Source organism: Ornithorhynchus anatinus, chromosome X5, assembly GCF_004115215.2.
Source record: "Ornithorhynchus anatinus isolate Pmale09 chromosome X5, mOrnAna1.pri.v4, whole genome shotgun sequence".
Lineage (NCBI taxonomy): Eukaryota > Metazoa > Chordata > Mammalia > Monotremata > Ornithorhynchidae > Ornithorhynchus > Ornithorhynchus anatinus.
The window spans coordinates 6,631,135-6,647,511 of NC_041753.1; the positions used below are offsets into that span (position 1 = coordinate 6,631,135).

The 16,377-nt window shown below is 64.0% G+C and overlaps 1 protein-coding gene across 1 annotated transcript in view; it reads right to left on the bottom strand.

The window, feature by feature from the left end:
* Positions 1–207: 207 nt before the first annotated feature.
* Positions 208–16,377, bottom strand: part of DNAH2 (dynein axonemal heavy chain 2) — a 105,735-nt gene continuing 89,565 nt past the window's right edge. Inside the window, 17 exon segments of the mRNA XM_029055983.1 lie at positions 208–233; positions 236–361; positions 1,806–1,956; positions 2,104–2,178; positions 2,317–2,493; positions 2,667–2,781; positions 3,070–3,221; positions 3,702–3,930; positions 4,786–4,970; positions 5,935–6,126; positions 7,232–7,422; positions 7,944–8,127; positions 8,550–8,698; positions 9,286–9,472; positions 12,078–12,204; positions 13,606–13,805; positions 15,564–15,708. Coding sequence (XP_028911816.1) covers positions 208–233; positions 236–361; positions 1,806–1,956; positions 2,104–2,178; positions 2,317–2,493; positions 2,667–2,781; positions 3,070–3,221; positions 3,702–3,930; positions 4,786–4,970; positions 5,935–6,126; positions 7,232–7,422; positions 7,944–8,127; positions 8,550–8,698; positions 9,286–9,472; positions 12,078–12,204; positions 13,606–13,805; positions 15,564–15,708 — 2,611 coding nt within the window.

The following is a 16,377-nucleotide window of genomic DNA, read 5'->3' on the forward strand; positions in this document are numbered from 1 at the left end:
TCCTCCTCGTCCCCACCGATCGAACTCTGGGGTCCCGTCACCTCGGGATCCCCCCTCCCCCCCCAACACCCGGCCCCTCCCCAGGTAGAGCAGACGGCGGGGGTGACGGGAGCCCGGGAGGGCCCCATTCCCCGTTTGGAGCGGGGCCTCGTGAAGCGGCCCCGGCCGCCCCCCGGCCGCCCCCGGCCGCCCCCGGCCGCCCCCGGCTCAGCTGTCCAGGCTCATGAGGAGGCCGTGCCCCGCTTGATCCAGTGGTCGGCCGGCATGGCCCCGGCCCGCAGGTCGATGCCGATGACGAAGGAGGCGCGGTCGGAGCTGCCCGCCCGGTTGGAGTAGTAGTAACAGGGACAGGAGTACATGCCTGCCGGGGAGACGGCGGGGTCGGGGCGTTTCCGGGCCCGGGGTCCCCCGCTCCGCGCCCCCCCGGGCCCCAGATCCGGGGTCCCGTACGGCCCCCTGGACCTCCACGGCCCTGGCCGCCGGCGCCGCCCCCCGACGCTTTGCCCTCCCGAGGCCGGAGACCCGCCCGCCGCCCGCCCGCCCGAGCCGGCTGGAGCCCGGGAGTCCAACGGTCCGGGAGGGGGCCGGCGGGCGGGCAGGCCGGCCTCGGGTCTGAGCCCTCCTTTGCCTCCGCTCCCACTCCCTTCCGCCTCGCCCTCGCGCCCGAGCTCGTCCCGGGCGGGCAACGGGTCGGCCGACTCCGTCGCGCCGTCCTCTCCCGAGAGCTCGGTGCCGTGCTCCGCGCGTACGTACGTACGTCCCGTCGACTGGATTATTCCCCTTACCCGCCCCTCCCTCGGCCCCGCGGGGCCGCCGTCCTTAGCCGCCGTTTCTTTCTATTGAGGTCCGTTCAGCCCTCTAGACTTCAAGCTCCTTACCGGCGGGGAAAGCGACCTCCGGCTCTTAGACCGTACTCTCTCGAGCGCTCAGTACGGCGCCCCGCACGCCGTGAGGGCTCGCTAAATACGACCGACCGATCGACCGACCGACCGCGGTCTCGTGGGTCCCGAGCCGCGGGCCGTGTCGGATCGGGGCGGGGCGGGCCTGGGCGGGGGCCTCCCGTCCACCCCTCGCCCCGGTGTGGAGCCGTTTAGAGATGAGGGCACTTCGGGGGGCGCGAAGCACCCGACCGCCTCCCGGACTCCCTCCCGATTCCCCCCTCCGAGTCCCGGGGCTCCGTCTGGACGGGCCAGGCGGGGACGGGGCTCTGCCAGGTCACGGCGATTCTGGGAGAGAGGGCGGAGGAGAGGCTGAGATGATCACCCCGGCCCCCGGCCCCCTCAGTGCCTCCTCCTCCTCCTCTGCGGCTTCCCCTCCCTGTCATCTCTCGTGGTGTCTATTCCCCCGCCCGCCACCAGCCTAGACCTCGGTCGCAGGGATCGTGCTCAACCGGCTCTTCTTTCCCGGTGCTTTGAGCACAGTAATAATAATTGGGGTATTTGTAGAGCTCTTACTATATGCCGAGCACTGTACTGAGCGAAGGGGGGCGGTGGGGCGAGGATACGAGCCTGTCGGGCTGCACGCAGCCCGACGGTTCTCGGACGGTGCTGAAGAAATACCGTTGTCACTACGACTCTCCCGAGCCCCGGGTCCAGTGCTCCGCAGGCGGTCGAGTGCTCGATAGACAGCACTGACCGAACGATTGATCGATGGGTCTTGCAGGGCCAGAGAGGGGGCCGGTTGGGGGGGTGGGAGGGAGAGTCAAGGGACAGGAGGAGAGGGAAGGGGCTGGAGAAGGGTGGGGCCAGAGGATTAATGGACAGGACGGGGGGGGGGAGGGGGACAGGGCGAGGGTGTGGCCTCACCCTTGCCGCTCTTCCTGCGATTCTCGACGGGCTTGAAGTGGATGGTGGGCACGGGGCACACCAGCTGCATGGGTTCCGCCTCCACCAGGCAAGAGTTCTTCCGGTCCCAGCCGGCCCCTTCCAGGTACAGCCCGCGCACCCACACGCCATCCTGGTCCGGGGGCACCACGCGGGAGTCGAACTCCCCGGAGTCCTGCCCCGGGCCCCTCCCCGCCGGGACCCGGGCTCTCCCCGTTGCGTCTTCGGCTCCCCCTCCCCCCCCAGGGCCGCCCCCGCTTCCCCACCCGCCCCCTCACACCTTCGGTGGGTACACCAAGTTGCTGTCGTCCACCGTGGAGACGACGAATTCCCAGGAAAGGCCGTCCACGGAGACCTGCGGGGTTGGACGTGGGGGTGAGGGGCGGGGGTCGGAGAAGGGGCGTTCCCGCAGCCCCCGGGGGACGAGCGGGTCGGAGGAGGAGCGCCGCGGCATCGCTCCCCCTCGGCCCCCCGGCCGCCCGCGTCGTCTCACGTTGTTCTGCCGGGCGGAGGCCTGCAGCACGGCCGTGAGGAAGCCCGTGGGGAAGGTGAAGCCCGACAGCCAGAAGAGCACGGGGGGCCGGGCCCGGTTGGCCCACTGCGCAAACTGGTCCACGCGCAGGGCCAGGTCTCGGGTCCACGCGGCCAGGGGCTTCTGGGACGGGTAGGCCTGCGGGAGACACGGGGCCACGGGGCTGGAACCGGAGAGTGCCGGGGGGCGGGGAGGCGGGCTCCTGGATCCGGACCCTCCCCTCCGCCGCCCACCGGGGCCTCCCCGGCCACCCTCTCAGTCCCCGCCGCCCTCACCCCGGGCCCCGGGCGGGACGGGGCGGGCTCCCTCACCTTCTCCCACAGAGGGGGGACGCGGGCGTCGAAGATGCAGTTGAAGATCTCCTCCAGACTCGTGGACATGACTACCAGCCCCTGGATCCCCTTCTCCAGCTCCGACAGCGACAACCTAGGCGTCCGGGGGGGGGGGGGGGGGGGGTGAGGCGAGAGAGAATCTCCTCCACCGCCTGGCCCGAGGCCCCCTCGCCACGGCCTCCCCTCCCGGGTCCCTAACTTCCGGGTCCCCTCTCCCGTGGTCCTCTTCCCGATCCCCTTTCCCGCGGGCCCTCTTCCGGGCCCACATTCCCCGGTCCCTCTCCCGTGGCCGCCCCTCGTCTCCCGGTCCCCTCTCCCGCGGTCCTCTCCCCGATCCCCGGCGGCCCCCGGTTTCCCCGGCCGTCTGGCGGGTGGCGCTCACTGCATGGTGGCCATGAGCAGGTTGTATCTCTGGATCTCCTGCAGCAGCACCACCTTGAGCGGGGAGGGGTCCAGCGCCAGGAGCTTGCAGGTCCCCTCGTAGTCGATGGCCTCCGGCACCTTCTGCTTCACGTCGGCCGCCAGCTCCAGGACCTGCCGGGGGCCGGGGGGAGAGGGTGGGCGGCGGGGGGGGGGGGGGGGCGGGGGCTGCCTCCGTCCACAGGGCCACAGCTTTACGCTACCCAGAACTGACTTTCACGTCCCCCTCCCCTGCTGGACGCTATGTGCCTCGAGGGCGGGGACTGTGTCTACTTTCTCTAGCGGACTCTCCCAAGGGCTTAGCACAGTGCTCCGCCCATAGCGCTTCAGTACCGCCGACGGACTGATCGGCAGTTGCCGGGGTGGGCAGCGGTGATGAGAGCCTTGTCCTCTCCCAGTCCGCCTCCCCAAGCCGCTCCCTCTCTCGGGCCTCGCCTTCTCCACAGAGGCTTGCGCCTCCCCGGGCCGTCCCCCGTCTCAGGCCTCACCTTACCTTTCCCCTCTCTCTCCCCGCGTCGCCCCCCCCCCCCCCCCCCCCGGCGTGGACCGTGTCTCCCCGGGCTCCCCCCCCGGCACCGGGCTCCGGGGTCACACCTTGTCCTCTCGGCTCTGTCCCCCGGTGCCGCTGGGCGAAGTCTGGGGCTGCAGAGAGAGCAGGGTCTCGAAGAGGGTCCGGGCCTCGGTGATCTGGGAGGCCACGTCGGCGTTGGGGTGCTGCCCGAAGGCCTCGGGCGGGTCCATGCTGGGCAGCAGGCCGATGTACTCCTTGTAGGACGCCAGGTTCCCATCCTTGGGGATGTAGTACGTGTCCAGGACCGACAGCCTGGGGAGGAGTGCCAAGCGCTTAGTCCGGGGCTCCGCACGCAGTAAGCGCTCAGTGAACACAATTGAACGAATGGGGGTTCGGGGCAGCGGGGACTCAGGGGACCCGGCCTCCGCCCCCCCGGAGCTCAACCGAGGCCTCTGGAGCTCGGGGTCCCACCTCCGCACCCCGTCTCTGGCCTGGGACGGTCCGGCTGCCGGGCCCCGGCTCCGCTGGACCGAAAGCCCTTCGGGGCGGGGATCGCGTCTACCTAGCCCATTGCGCCGGGCACACCTAACCGCTTAGAACAGCGCTCTGTCCCCAGTAGGCTGTGAGCCCCTGGAGGGCAGGAATCGTGTCTGCTGACTCGATCGTGGTCTCCCGAACGCCTAGCGCGGTGCTCTGCACGTAGTAGACTGTGAACTCCTCGAGGGGAGGGATGGTATCTACTAGAGCTATTGCGCTCTCCCGAGCGCGTGCTACGGTAATAATAATAACTGTGGTGTCTGTCAAGCGTCTGCTAGGCGCCAGGCACTGTACCAAGCAAATCGGGTTGGACACGGTCCCCGTCCGACACGGGGCTCCCCGTCGTCATCCCCATTTGGCAGATGAGGGGGACCGAGGCCCGGAGAAGTGAAGCGACTTGCCCAGGGTCACCCGGCGGACCAGGGACGAGAACCCTGATCCTCTGACTCCCAGGCCCGGGCTCTTTCCGCTAGGCCTCGCCGCCGGTCCGGGGCTCCGCACCCAGAAGGCGCTCAACGGAGCCCATCGCTGGGCGGACGGCCAGCCGGCTCCCCGGGGTCCCTGGGCCTCGGGCTGGCCGGCGGAAGGGGGTGGAGGCGCCCGCCCCCCGGGCCCAGGCCCCAGGCTGACCGGTGGAAGGGGTCGGTGATGCTGGCCTCGCAGAAGTAGTCGTTGATATAGGTGCTGAGCAGGCGCCGGTCCCAGTCGTCGGTCACGTGGCCCCCGTAGTTCACCCCGGCGATGAGGTATTTGAGGGCATCCCACGGCGTCTCCTCGTACTCATCCAGGTAGAGGCTCAGCAGGTTCTCCGACACCTGCGCGCGCCGGGATGCTTCGCTTTAGGGGAGGGGGCCGGGCGGCCTGGGGTCTTTCCACTGGGCCACACTGCTTCTCCCCACGCCGGGACGGTTTGGCTTCGGGGAGGAGGTTGGGCGACCCGGCCTCTTTCCGCTAGTTCACACTGCTTCTCCCCGGTCAGGGAGGGCGTCAGGGGCGGTGGGAGATCCGTGGCCCTTTTAACCAACGCCGCCAGCGTCTGCTGTGCCTTTTTCATTCTCTTTAACGGCACCTGTGAAGCGCTTACTGGGTGCCAGACACCTCGCCGAGTGCTGGGGCCGATCCAGGATCATCAGCTGGGACGGAGTCCCTCTCCCCCACGGGACTTGCGGTTGAGATCGGAGGAGGAGGGGGATCCCATCCCCATTCTACAGGAGGGGAAACCGAGGCCCAGAACAGTGTGGGCAGGGAACGCCCCCGATTACCGTTGCATCGTCCTCTCCCAAGCGCTCAGTACAGTGCTCCGCGCACAGGGAATGCTCGATGAATACGATTGACTGACTGACTGAATGAACGAATGAAGTGACTCGCTCAAGGTCAACAAGCAGAAGGGTGGCCAAACTGGGATGAGGACCCAGGGCCCCCGACTCTCGGCCCCGGGCTCTCGAAGCGGCGTGGCTTTGTGGGAAGAGCCCGGGCTTGGGAGTCAGAGGGTCGTGGGTTCTAATCCCGGCTCTGCCAAATGGCTGCTGCGTGACCTCGGGCGAGTCACTTGACTTCTCTGGGCCTCAGTTCCCTCATCTGTAAAATGGGGACGAAGACTGTGAGCCCTACGTGGGACAATCTGATTACCTTGTATCTACCCTAGCGCTTACAGCAGTGCTTGGCACATAGTAAGCGCTTAAGGAATACCAACAGTATCATCTCCAGGGGGCCGTACTGCTTCCGGGGGGGGGGTCCGGGTTGTATTTCGGGGGGCGGCGGGGAGGGGTCCTCCAGCACCTCAAAGTCGGAGTCGTTGAAGCCGTAGACGATGTTCCATCCCAGCTGCAGGAACTTTTTCCTCTCGAGCAGCACCGAGTGGAAGAAGCAGAGGGCGAAGAGCAGCTTCTTGTACTTGGCCGGCTTGGCGCAGCGGGTGAACTGGCTCTCGGTCACCAGCTGGTACAGGCGCTTCATGTTGGCCTTGAGGCCCTGCGGGCGAATGGGGTGGGCTCCAAGGGGACTCTCTGCCACCCTCCCCCCCCCGCACAGCCGACCCGACCCCATCACCTCGTCTCTACCCCAGTGCTTAGAGCAGCGCCTGGCGCAGAGTAAGCGCTGAACAAACGCCACGGTTATCGCTATCAAGCGGCGGAATGTCCTGCGCGCTTACCGTGGGCACAGCACTGGACTAAGCGCTTGGGAGAGGGTGATAGGACAGGCCCATCTCCTCCAAGAGGCCTTCCCGGACTAAGCCCTCCTCTCCTCTTCTCCCACTCCCTTCCGCGTCGCCCGGACTCGCTCCCTTTATTCGTCCCCCCGGCCCGGCCCCACGGCGCTCATGTCCGTATCCGTCACCGATCTATTTATACTCATGTCTGTCTCCCCCCGCCCAAGGCTGGCAGCTCGTCGTGGGCAGGGAATGTGTCTTTTTATTGTTGTATTGTCGTCTCCCCAGCGCTCGGTACAGTGCTCTGCACACAGTAGGCGCTCAAGTACGACAGAAGGAACGAACGAAGAGTTAGCGGTCGCGTTCCCGGCCCGTAACGGGCTCGCAGTCTAGAGGGGGGAGGAGGACGTTAATCGGGGGTCTGTACTGAGCGCTTTCTGTGAGCGGAGTACTGTACTAAACGCTTGGGAGAGGATGATGCGACGGAGTCGGTGGACACGTTCCCAGCCCGTAGAACGGTGCCTGGCACAGAGTGAGGGCTGAGCCGATTCCACAGTTATAATCATTATCAGAGGTGTGTCCCGAGCGCTTACTCCGTGCAGAGCACTGGAGCGAGCGCTCGGGAGAGGACAATAGGACGGAATTAACAGATGCGTTCCCGGCCCCTAACGAGCTCACGGTCCAGACGGGGGAGATGGACACTGATCGACCAATCAGCGTATTGAGCGTTTACTGGGTGCAGAGCGCCGGACTAAGGGCTTGGGAGAGGACGATACGACCGAGGCGGCCGACCCGGGCCCCGCCCGCAGTGAGTCCGCGGTCCTCCCCTCCGCCCTCGGTCCCAGAGGCCGGGGTCCCCGATGGACCGCCCCCCCCCCCCCCCCCCCGCCGCCGGCCCCGGTCCTCCCCGGCCCCGAGCGGGCGGACCTTGGGCGGTTCGGTGGTCATCTTGACTCCGGCCTGCAGGATGGAGATGGGGAATTCGGGGTGGGGGCTGGAGCTGAGCCAGAGGCGGAAGGCCATGTGGGGCTCCTCCACCTGCAGCTGCTCCACCAGCTTGTCCAGGTGCGGCATCCAGGACAGCGACAGGTGGCAGTTGGCAAGGAAGACCCAGTGCCCTAGCCGGCGGGGAGGGAGAAGGGGACGGGGATGGGGAGGGGATGACGGAGCGTGGTGAGCGGGGAGGACCGGGAGCACTGAGGGGGCGGGGGGAGACGACACTCCCACCTCTTCTTCCCCTCTCTTCTGCGTCACCCTGACTTGCCCCCTTTATTCATCCCCCCCCCCCCGTCCCAGCCCCACACCGCTTACGTCCATCTCCATCTTTTCTTTATTTCTATCCTTGCCCATCTCTCCCTCCAGACTGTAAGCTCACTGTGACGGTAACGGGTCCGTTTACTGCGGTACCGCCCTCTCCCAAGCGCTTGGTCCAGTGCTCCGCACGCAGTAAGCGCTCAGTCGATACGACTGACCGGCCGCTTCCCGCCTCGGAGGAAGAGTAGGGCCCACCCCCATCCCCAACCTCCCCGCCCCATCCCCAACCCCCGCCCCCACACCGAATGAGCGGGCCCCAGCTGACCCTGAGAGGGGGCAGGGTGGGGGTCCAGGGAGAAAGGAGGCCCCGGGGGGTGACCCTCACCCTGGAGGATGCCGTCGCGGATGAGGCGGGAGGCGATGGGGGCCTGGCCCTGGCCCAAGGACAGGGCGTGGAAGCGCTGGGCCATGCCCATCTGCTCCGCCAGCTGCAGCAGTGCCCCCGTGGGGTCCACGCCGGGCGACAGGATGAAGATGAGGGGCGTGTGTGGCAGGGAGTCGTCCATCACCTGCCCAGAGAGTGAGGGGGAGGCGGGGCGGGGGATTATTAGGGTACTTGTTAAGCGCTTACTACGTGCCAAGCACTGTCCTGAGCCCTAGGGGTAGGTACAAGGTCATCAGACCGGACAGAGTCCCCGTCCCACACGGGGCTCCCGCTCTAAAGGGGAGGGAGAACGGGGATTAAATCTCCATTTCGCAGATGAGGGAACTGAGGCCCAGAGCGGTGAAGTGACTTGCCCGGGGATCACCCGGCAGACGCGTGGCGGAGGCGGGATGAGAACCCGAGTCTTTCCAACTGCCGGGCCCAGGCTCTTTCCGTCGGAGCGCTGCCGAAAGCGAGCCCCGGGGGCAGGGGCCGGGCCAGGCAGAGCCCAGGGTCGGGAGGGTCTCGGGGTCAGGGCGTCCCGGGGGCGGGGGCGGGGTGTCTGACCGACTTCATGTTGAGGACGGGCGGCTCGACGAAGCGGGAGCCCAGGTTGGAGACGACGAAGGAGGTGACGCAGAAGGCCACGCGGTCCTGGCGCAGCGAGCGCACGATCAGCATCCGCTGCATCTCGTTGCACGTGTTCTCCCACTCGCCTGCGACCCGACCCCCGGAACCGACGCCACGGATCAGCCGGGCCGGGGGCCGGGGGCCGGGGGAACCTGGGCGGTGCTCGGGATGGCCAGACGACACTGGCGGGAGCCAGGGAGATTTAAGGATAATGATGATGATGACAATAAGGGTATTTGTCAAGCGCTTCCTACGTGCCGGGCACCGTACTAAGCGCTGGGGGCAGATCCAGCTAATCAGGTCGGACACCATCCCCGTCCCAGAGAGGGCTCACAGTCTTAATCCCCATTTTCCAGATGAGGGAACTGAGGCCCACAGAAGTGAAGTGATTTGCCCAAGGTCACACAGCAGACAAGTGGCGGAGGCGGGATTAGAACCCAGATCCTTCTGACTCTCCGGCCTGGGCTCTAGCCACCAGGCCGCTCCTTGCAGAGGGGTGGGTGGCAGAGCCCTGGACACGGTGGCACAAGCCCTCGGGGGGGGGGGGGTGTGTGTGTGACAGAGATGGGGGGGGGCAGAGTTCCCGAGGGATGGGGGGCAGCCCAGGTGGGTGGGCGGAGGGGTGGGCGTGACGACCCCCCCTCCCCCTTCCCCCGCCTGGCCCTGCCCGTACCTGGTAGCATGGACTTCTCGGGCATGGGGTTGGTGTACCAGAGGTTCCAGTCCCGCGGGTACTGCTCGAAGGAGTTCATGAGGCCGTGGAAGTTGGTGAGCTTGTCCAGCTCGGTGATGTTGTCCCAGTAGGCCTCCGCCAGCCAGCTGGTGCACGGGTTGTCCATCTGACCCTCACGGTCCAGCACCTGCAACGGGGGGCTGCTCTGGGCCCTGACTCCCGCCCCCGCTCCTCCCTTGACCTCTGTCCTCCTCCCCTTCACCCCCGGATTCAAGAACCTCCGGCGGTTGCCCATCCACCTCATCGAACTCCTGTCGGCTTTAAAGCAGTCCATCCCCTCGCCCCCTTCACCTCGCCTGGCTACTCTCCTACTCCCACCCGGCCCGCACGCTCCGCTCCTCCAGTGCCAACCTTCTCACTGTCCCTCCGTCTGGCCTATCTCGCCGCCGACCTCCCGCCCATTTCCCGCCTCTGACCTGGAACAGCCTCCCTCCTCACATCCGACAGACGACGACTCTCCCCCGCTCCAAAGCCTTATCGAAGGCCCGCCTCCTCAAAGAAGCTCGGGGTTGGGGTGAGGGTGGGGTTAAACTGTGGGGGTGGGGGGACGGGCTTAGCGGGAGACTTCCCAATTTGGGGGGGAGGAGGGGCAGACGTGAAAGCGACCGACTCCTGGGCCTAGGTGGGCTGGGAGAGGTCCGCGTGGAGGCCGGGGGATGGATGGGATGACTCTAGACTGTCAGCTCCTTATGGGCAGGGAACGCGTCTGCTATTGCCATCGTTCTTGTCCGTCCGCCTCTCCCCCGATTAGACCGTAAGCCCGTCAAAGGGCAGGGACCGCCTCTATCTGTTACCGATTTGTACATTCCAAGCGCTTAGTACAGTGCTCCGCACATAGTAAGTGCTCAATAAATACTATTGAATGAATAATAATTCTGTTGTATTGCACTCTCCCAAGCGCCTAGTCCAGTGTCCTGCACACAATAAGCGCTCCAGGGCAAGTCACTTAATTTCTCTGCCCTTCCTTCAGTTCCCTCGTCTATAAAAGTGGGGATCGAGACTGTGAGCCCCATGTGGGACAGGGACTGTGTCCAACCTGATGACCTTGTATCTACCCCGCCGCTTAGAACAGTGCCCGGCACACAGTTAGGCACTTAATAAATACTATTAAAAAAAATAAACATGGCCGATGGATCGATTGCGGGTCACCCAGTGGTCCTAGGATGCAATGTCGATATTTGTTAGGCACTTACTATGTGCAGAGCACTGTTCTAAGCGCTGGGGGAGATAGAGGGTAATCAGGTTGTCCCACGTGAGGCTCACAGTGAATCCCCATTATGCAGACGAGGTAACTGAGGCCCAGAGAAGGGAAGTGACTTGCCCGCAGTCTCACAGCTGACAAGTGGCAGGGTCGGGATTCGAACCCACGATCTCTGACTCCCAAGCCCGGGCTCTTTCCACCGAGCCACGCTGCTTCTCGGTAATCCTGGAGACTGTAAATTCACTCCGGGGCAGGGAAGGGGTCCGCTAACTCTGTTGCAGTGCACTCTTCCAAACGCTTAGTCCAGTGTTCGGCGCACAGTAAGCGCTCAATAAATACGATCGATCGATCGATCGCTGCCCGGACAGGAGTCACGGGCTCTGGCGCCCTCTGGTGGCAACTAAAGGGGGCGCGGGCCGGCCTTAGGCTCGGGCGCCCTCTGCTGGCAAACTCACCAACTGCTACTGACCGCCCAAGGCGCCTTTCTATGCGTCGTCCAGGGTCTCGGTAATAATAATCATCATCTTAATAACCTTAATAATAATCTTGGTATCTGTTCAGCGCTCACTAGGTGCCGAGCACTGTTCTAAGCGTGAGCCTCACAGCCTTCATCCCCATTTTCCAGATGAGGGAACTGAGGCCCAGAGAAGTGAAGCGACTTGCCCACAGTCACCCAGCTGCCAAGTGGCAGAGCCGGGATTCGAACCCGTGACCTCTGACTCCCAAGCCCGAGCTCCTTCCACTGAGCCACGCTGTTTAAGCGCTTATTACGGTCATGGGTTCGAAAACCAGCTCGGCCACTTGTCAGCTGGGTGACTTTGGGCAAGTCACTTAACTTCTCGGTGCCTCAGTTCCCTCATCTGGAAAATGGGGGATTAAGACTGTGAGCCCCACGTGGGACAACCCGATTCCCCTGTGTCTACCCCGGCGCTTAGAACAGTGCTCGGCACGTAGTGAGCGCTTAACAAATACCAACATTATTATTATTATTATTAAGTCACTTAACTTCTCTTGGCCTCAGTTACCCCGTCTGTAAAATGGGGATTAAGACTGTGAGCCCCACGTGGGACAACCTGGTTACCTTGTATCTCCCGCCAGTGCTTAGGACAGTGCTCGGCACATAGTGAGCGCTTAACAAATACCAACATTATCATTTATTTCTATTCATGTCCGTCTCCCCCTCTAGACTGTAAACTCCTTGTGGGCAGGGAATGTGTCTGTTACAGTGTGATGCTGGACTCTCCCAAGTGCTCAGTCCAGTGCTCTGCACACAGGAAGCGCTCGATAAATACAACCGACTGAGGAAGGCACAGCACGGCTCTGCCACCGGGACCCTCTTCCTTCGCCCCCCCCCCCCCCCCACCCTCCCATTGGCTCCTTGAGGGCGAGGGTCGCGTCTGCCAACTTAGTCACGCCATCCTCTCCCCCAGGCGCTCAGTACAGTGCTCTGCTCCCAAGGGGCGCTCGGTAGAGACCAAGGATGGACCGATTGACGTTTCTGGGTCCGGGCCGCCCTCCCCGGCCCGCTCACCACGCCTCCGCGGAGGAAGAAGTTGTATTCGTCCATGTTGAGCTTGCCCGAGGTCTCGAGGATCTTGGCGCACATCTGGAAGCTGAAGAGCAACTTGTGGCGTTCAAACAGGGTGCGACAGGTGTACCTGGAATGACGTCGGGGGGCGCGGGGGTCTTAGGCTGCAGGGCAGGAGGGGTGGGACCCTCGGCCCGTCTCTCCCGCCACCGCCCCGTGCTCACGTCCTCCCTCCCCTCTCGCGGCTGCCTGACGGGTGACCTTGGGTTAGTCACTTCCCTCCTCTGGGCCTCGGGCCCCTCATTTAGAAAATGGGGATTCAGTGTCCGTCTTCCCTCCTACTTAGCCCGGGAGCCCCCAGGCGGGACCCGATGCTATTGGGTCTAGCCCAGCTCTCAGTACAGTGCTTGGCATGTAGTAAATGCTTATCGAATACCACAGTTATCAGTATTGTCATTCGTTATTATTGGCGGCATCTGCCTGCCAAGTCTTCAAAAGTCCCACTGGAAGCCCATCTCCTCCAGGAAGCCCTCCCTGACTCAACTCACATCTCCCCACCCTAGTCCTCCTCCCTTCTGCGTTGCCTGGGCCCTTGTCCCGAACGCCCCCGAGCGCCGATTCTAGACTGTCGGCTCGCTGTGGGCAGGAAATGCGGCCGTCTGTTGTTATGTTGGACTCTCCTGAGCGCTTAGTCCGGCAGTAAGCGGGGCTCAGTGGAAAGAGCCCGGGCTTCGGACTCGGAGGTCATGGGTTCGACTCCCGGCTCTGCCGCTTGTCGGCTGTGTGACCGTGGGCGAGTCGCTTAACCTCTCTGCGCCTCGGTTACCTCATCTGTCAAATGGGGATCGATTGTGAGCCTCACGGGGGACGACCTGATGACCCTGCATCTACCCCAGCGCTTGGAACAGTGCTCTGCACATAGTAAGCGCTTATCAAATACCAACATTATCATCGTTATTACTAAACAGCACTGGCTCTGGGCAGGGAACCTGTCTACCAACTCTGTTGTGTCGGACTCTCTCGAGCGCTTAGTCCAGTGCTCTGCACACGCTAAGCGCTCCATAAATACCACCGACTGTGGGCAGGGGACACGTCTACCAACTCTATACACAGGTGAGACACTCGACAGCCTCCCCACCCCCACGGCGCTTACGTATACATCTTTATTAATGATAGTAACGAACAGTGGTACTTGCCAAGCGCTTATTACGGGTCAAGCACCGAACTAAGCGTTGGGGTGGCTACGAGATCATCGGGCCCCGTCCGGGGCTCCCAGTCTAAGCAGGAGGGGGGCAGCGGGGATTGAATCCCCATTTGACCGATGAGGAAACCGAGGCCCAGAGATGGGACCAGCCCAAGGTCACCCAGCAGGTACGAGGCGGGAGCCGGGGTGAGGGGCCGGGTCCTCTGACTCCCGGGCCCCGGGCCCTCCGCGCTGGCCCGCGCCGCTCCTCGATCGATCCGTCCGATGGACGGGCGGCGGGGGGGCGGGGGGCGGGGGGCCGGGGGGCCGGGGACGGTCTCTCCTGACCGGTAGACGGCGTAGGTGTGATAGTCGTTGAGGTAGCCGATGCGGTCCTCCAGCTTGTTGCTGCGGTGACTCTTATCGATGCTCAGGGTGAAGAGGCTGATGTAGGCGTCCAGCGAGAACTGGTACATGGGGTCGATGTGGCCCATGTCGTTCAGCACGAAGAACAGCACGGCCGCCCTCTGGGCGCAAGGCCGGTACGCCTACGACACCCCACGGGGGGCCGGAGGGGGTCAGCCGGGGCCTCCCTCCGTACCCCGAGGACCACCGCTCTCCCCGCCTTTAAAGCCCTCCTTCGCCTTTCCCTCTGGGGGCTATTTGTTAAGGGCTTACTCCGTGGCAGGCGCTGTACGAAGCGCTGGGGGTAGATGCCGGTTGATCAGGTTGACACGGTCCCCGTCCCATATGGGGATCTCGGTCCGAATAGGGGGGAGGACGGCTATTCTGCTCCCCGGTTTACGGATGAGGGAGCCGAGGCACAGAGAAGCCAAGAGACTTGACGGCAAACGGGTGGCGGAGCCGGGATTAGAACCCAGGCCCTCTGACACCCGGGCCTGGGCTTTTTCCGCTGGGCCGCACTGCTTCTAAATGACATTTCTTTTTTAAATGGGATTCTTTTAAGTGCTTGCTATGTGCCAGGCACTCTACCGGGGGTTGGGATAGATACGGCGCTGTTGCCTTGCGGGTGGCCTTGGGCAAGTCGCTCGATTTCTGTGCCTCAGTTTCCTCATCTGTCAAATGGGGATTAAATCCCTGTTCTCCCTCCTACTTAGACTGTGGACCCCACGCGGGCCAGGGACTGTGTCCGGCCCGATCAACTCATAACCGCCTCAGGGCGTGGGACAGTGCTTGGCACGTAAGCGCTGAACGAATAGCATAATAAAATAAACCCTCTCCCCGTAGGCTGTCAGCTTCTCGTGGGCAGGGATCACGTCTACCAACTCTGTCGTCCTCTCCCAAGTGCTCAGTCCAGTGCTGAAAACACGGCGAGTCCTCAGTAATCGCCATCGATCAATTGATTGATTGGGGGGTGGGTCGGGATCAGTTGAAGGGAGGGGTCAGACCGCCCCCTCCCCAGAACCGGGTCGCGGAGGGGAGCGAGCAGGTCCACAGGAAAACAAGAGAACAGAGACTCAGCGGGGGTAGAATAGGGAGGTTCCGGCGGTGGCCAGGGGAAGGAAGGGGACGGGAGACAGAGGAGGGGTAGGGGAGAGGAAGGGAGGGAAGGGGAGGAGGAGGGACAGAGGAGGGGAAGGGGAACGGAATAGCTCCCAGCTCCCGGAGGGGAGAGAAAGGATAGGAGGGTGAGGGGAAGGGCAGGAGAAGGGGAGGGCAGGGTGAGAGAAAGGGGGGGGGGGGGGGGGGTGAAAGGGGAAGGGGAGAGGAAGGGAAGGGGAAGGGAAGTTGCGGGGAAAGGGAGGGGAAGAGGAGGGAAAGGGAAGGGAAATCGAAGGGGAGGGGAAGGGAAGGGAAAATGAGGGGAAGGGGGGGGGAGAGGAGGGAAGGGTGAGAGAAAGGGGAGAGGAAGGAGAGGGAAGGAGAGAAAGGGAAGGGGAAAGGAAGTTGAGGGGGAGGGGAAGGGAGGTTGAGGGGAAAGGGAAGGGATAGGGAAGGGAAACTGAGGGGAACGAGGGGGAAGAGGAGGGAAAGGGAAGGGAAATTGAAGGGGAGAGGAGGGGAAGGGAAATTGAGGGGAAGGGGGGGAAGAGGAGGGAAGGGTGAGAGAAAGGGGAGAGGAGGGAAGGGGAGGGGAGAGAAAGGGGAGGGGAAAGGAAGGGGAAAGGAAGTTGAGGGGAAAGGAAGTTGAGGGGAAAGGGAAGGGAAAGGGAAGGGAAACTGAGGAGAAGGAGAGGGGAAGAGGAGGGGAGGGTGAGAGAAAGGGGAGGGGGAGGTATGCGAGGAGGTGGTCCTGTGCCCAGCCGGGGTGTCCAGCCCCCTCCTCCCTCCCCGCCATCACAGACCTCGCGGGCCAAGTCAATGTTGATCTCTGTGGTCTCGCTGGTCTCCAGCTGCTCCGTCACTTCGGTGGATGTGACCTTGGACGTTTGCAGGGTGTTGACCAGTTGGACGTCGTCCAGCAGGGAGCCCGTGGCCTCGTTCAGGAGCCTGCCGGGACCGGACAGGGAGTCGCCGGGGAGGGTGGGTTTTCTCCCCCTGTGGGGCTCGGCCTGTCCCCCAGGGCCTGGGGGGTAACCTGCTCTCTGTCTCCGGGCGGCTCCCGCCCCGGGGGCCGATGGAGGTGGAATCCCAGGGGCAGGGGCAGGGGAGGGGAGTGTGCGCGCCCGGGTTTATGTGACGGGGGATATCTATCCCCGGGACCACCCCACTCATGAGAGTGGGAGTCAGAGGGAGAGGAAGCATCACCTGAAAAAGCACCCGAACCCCAAGGGCCGCCCAACTCTGATGGCTGACCCTTCCATGTGGGAAGGGAAGGGAAATAGAAGGGGAGGGGAAGGGAAAGGGATGGGAAATTGAGGGGAAGGGGAGGGAAAGGGAAGGGGAGGGAAAGGGAAGGGAAATTGAAGGGAAGGGAAACCGAGGGGAGGGGAAGACCCTCCCATCCCCGCAGAACCTCGGTAGGGTGAGAACGGGGGGTCCGGGCTAAGCTACGGTCGGGACCGGGGTCAGCGCCTACTGTCGATAACAGATGATAACGGTAGCGGTGCTCGTTAGGCACGTACCATGCGCCGAGCTCCGGACTAAGCACCGGGCAGCGCCTGTCCCACGTGAGCCTTGCGGGTCTACAGGACCGGGGGGAGAACGGGGATCGAATCC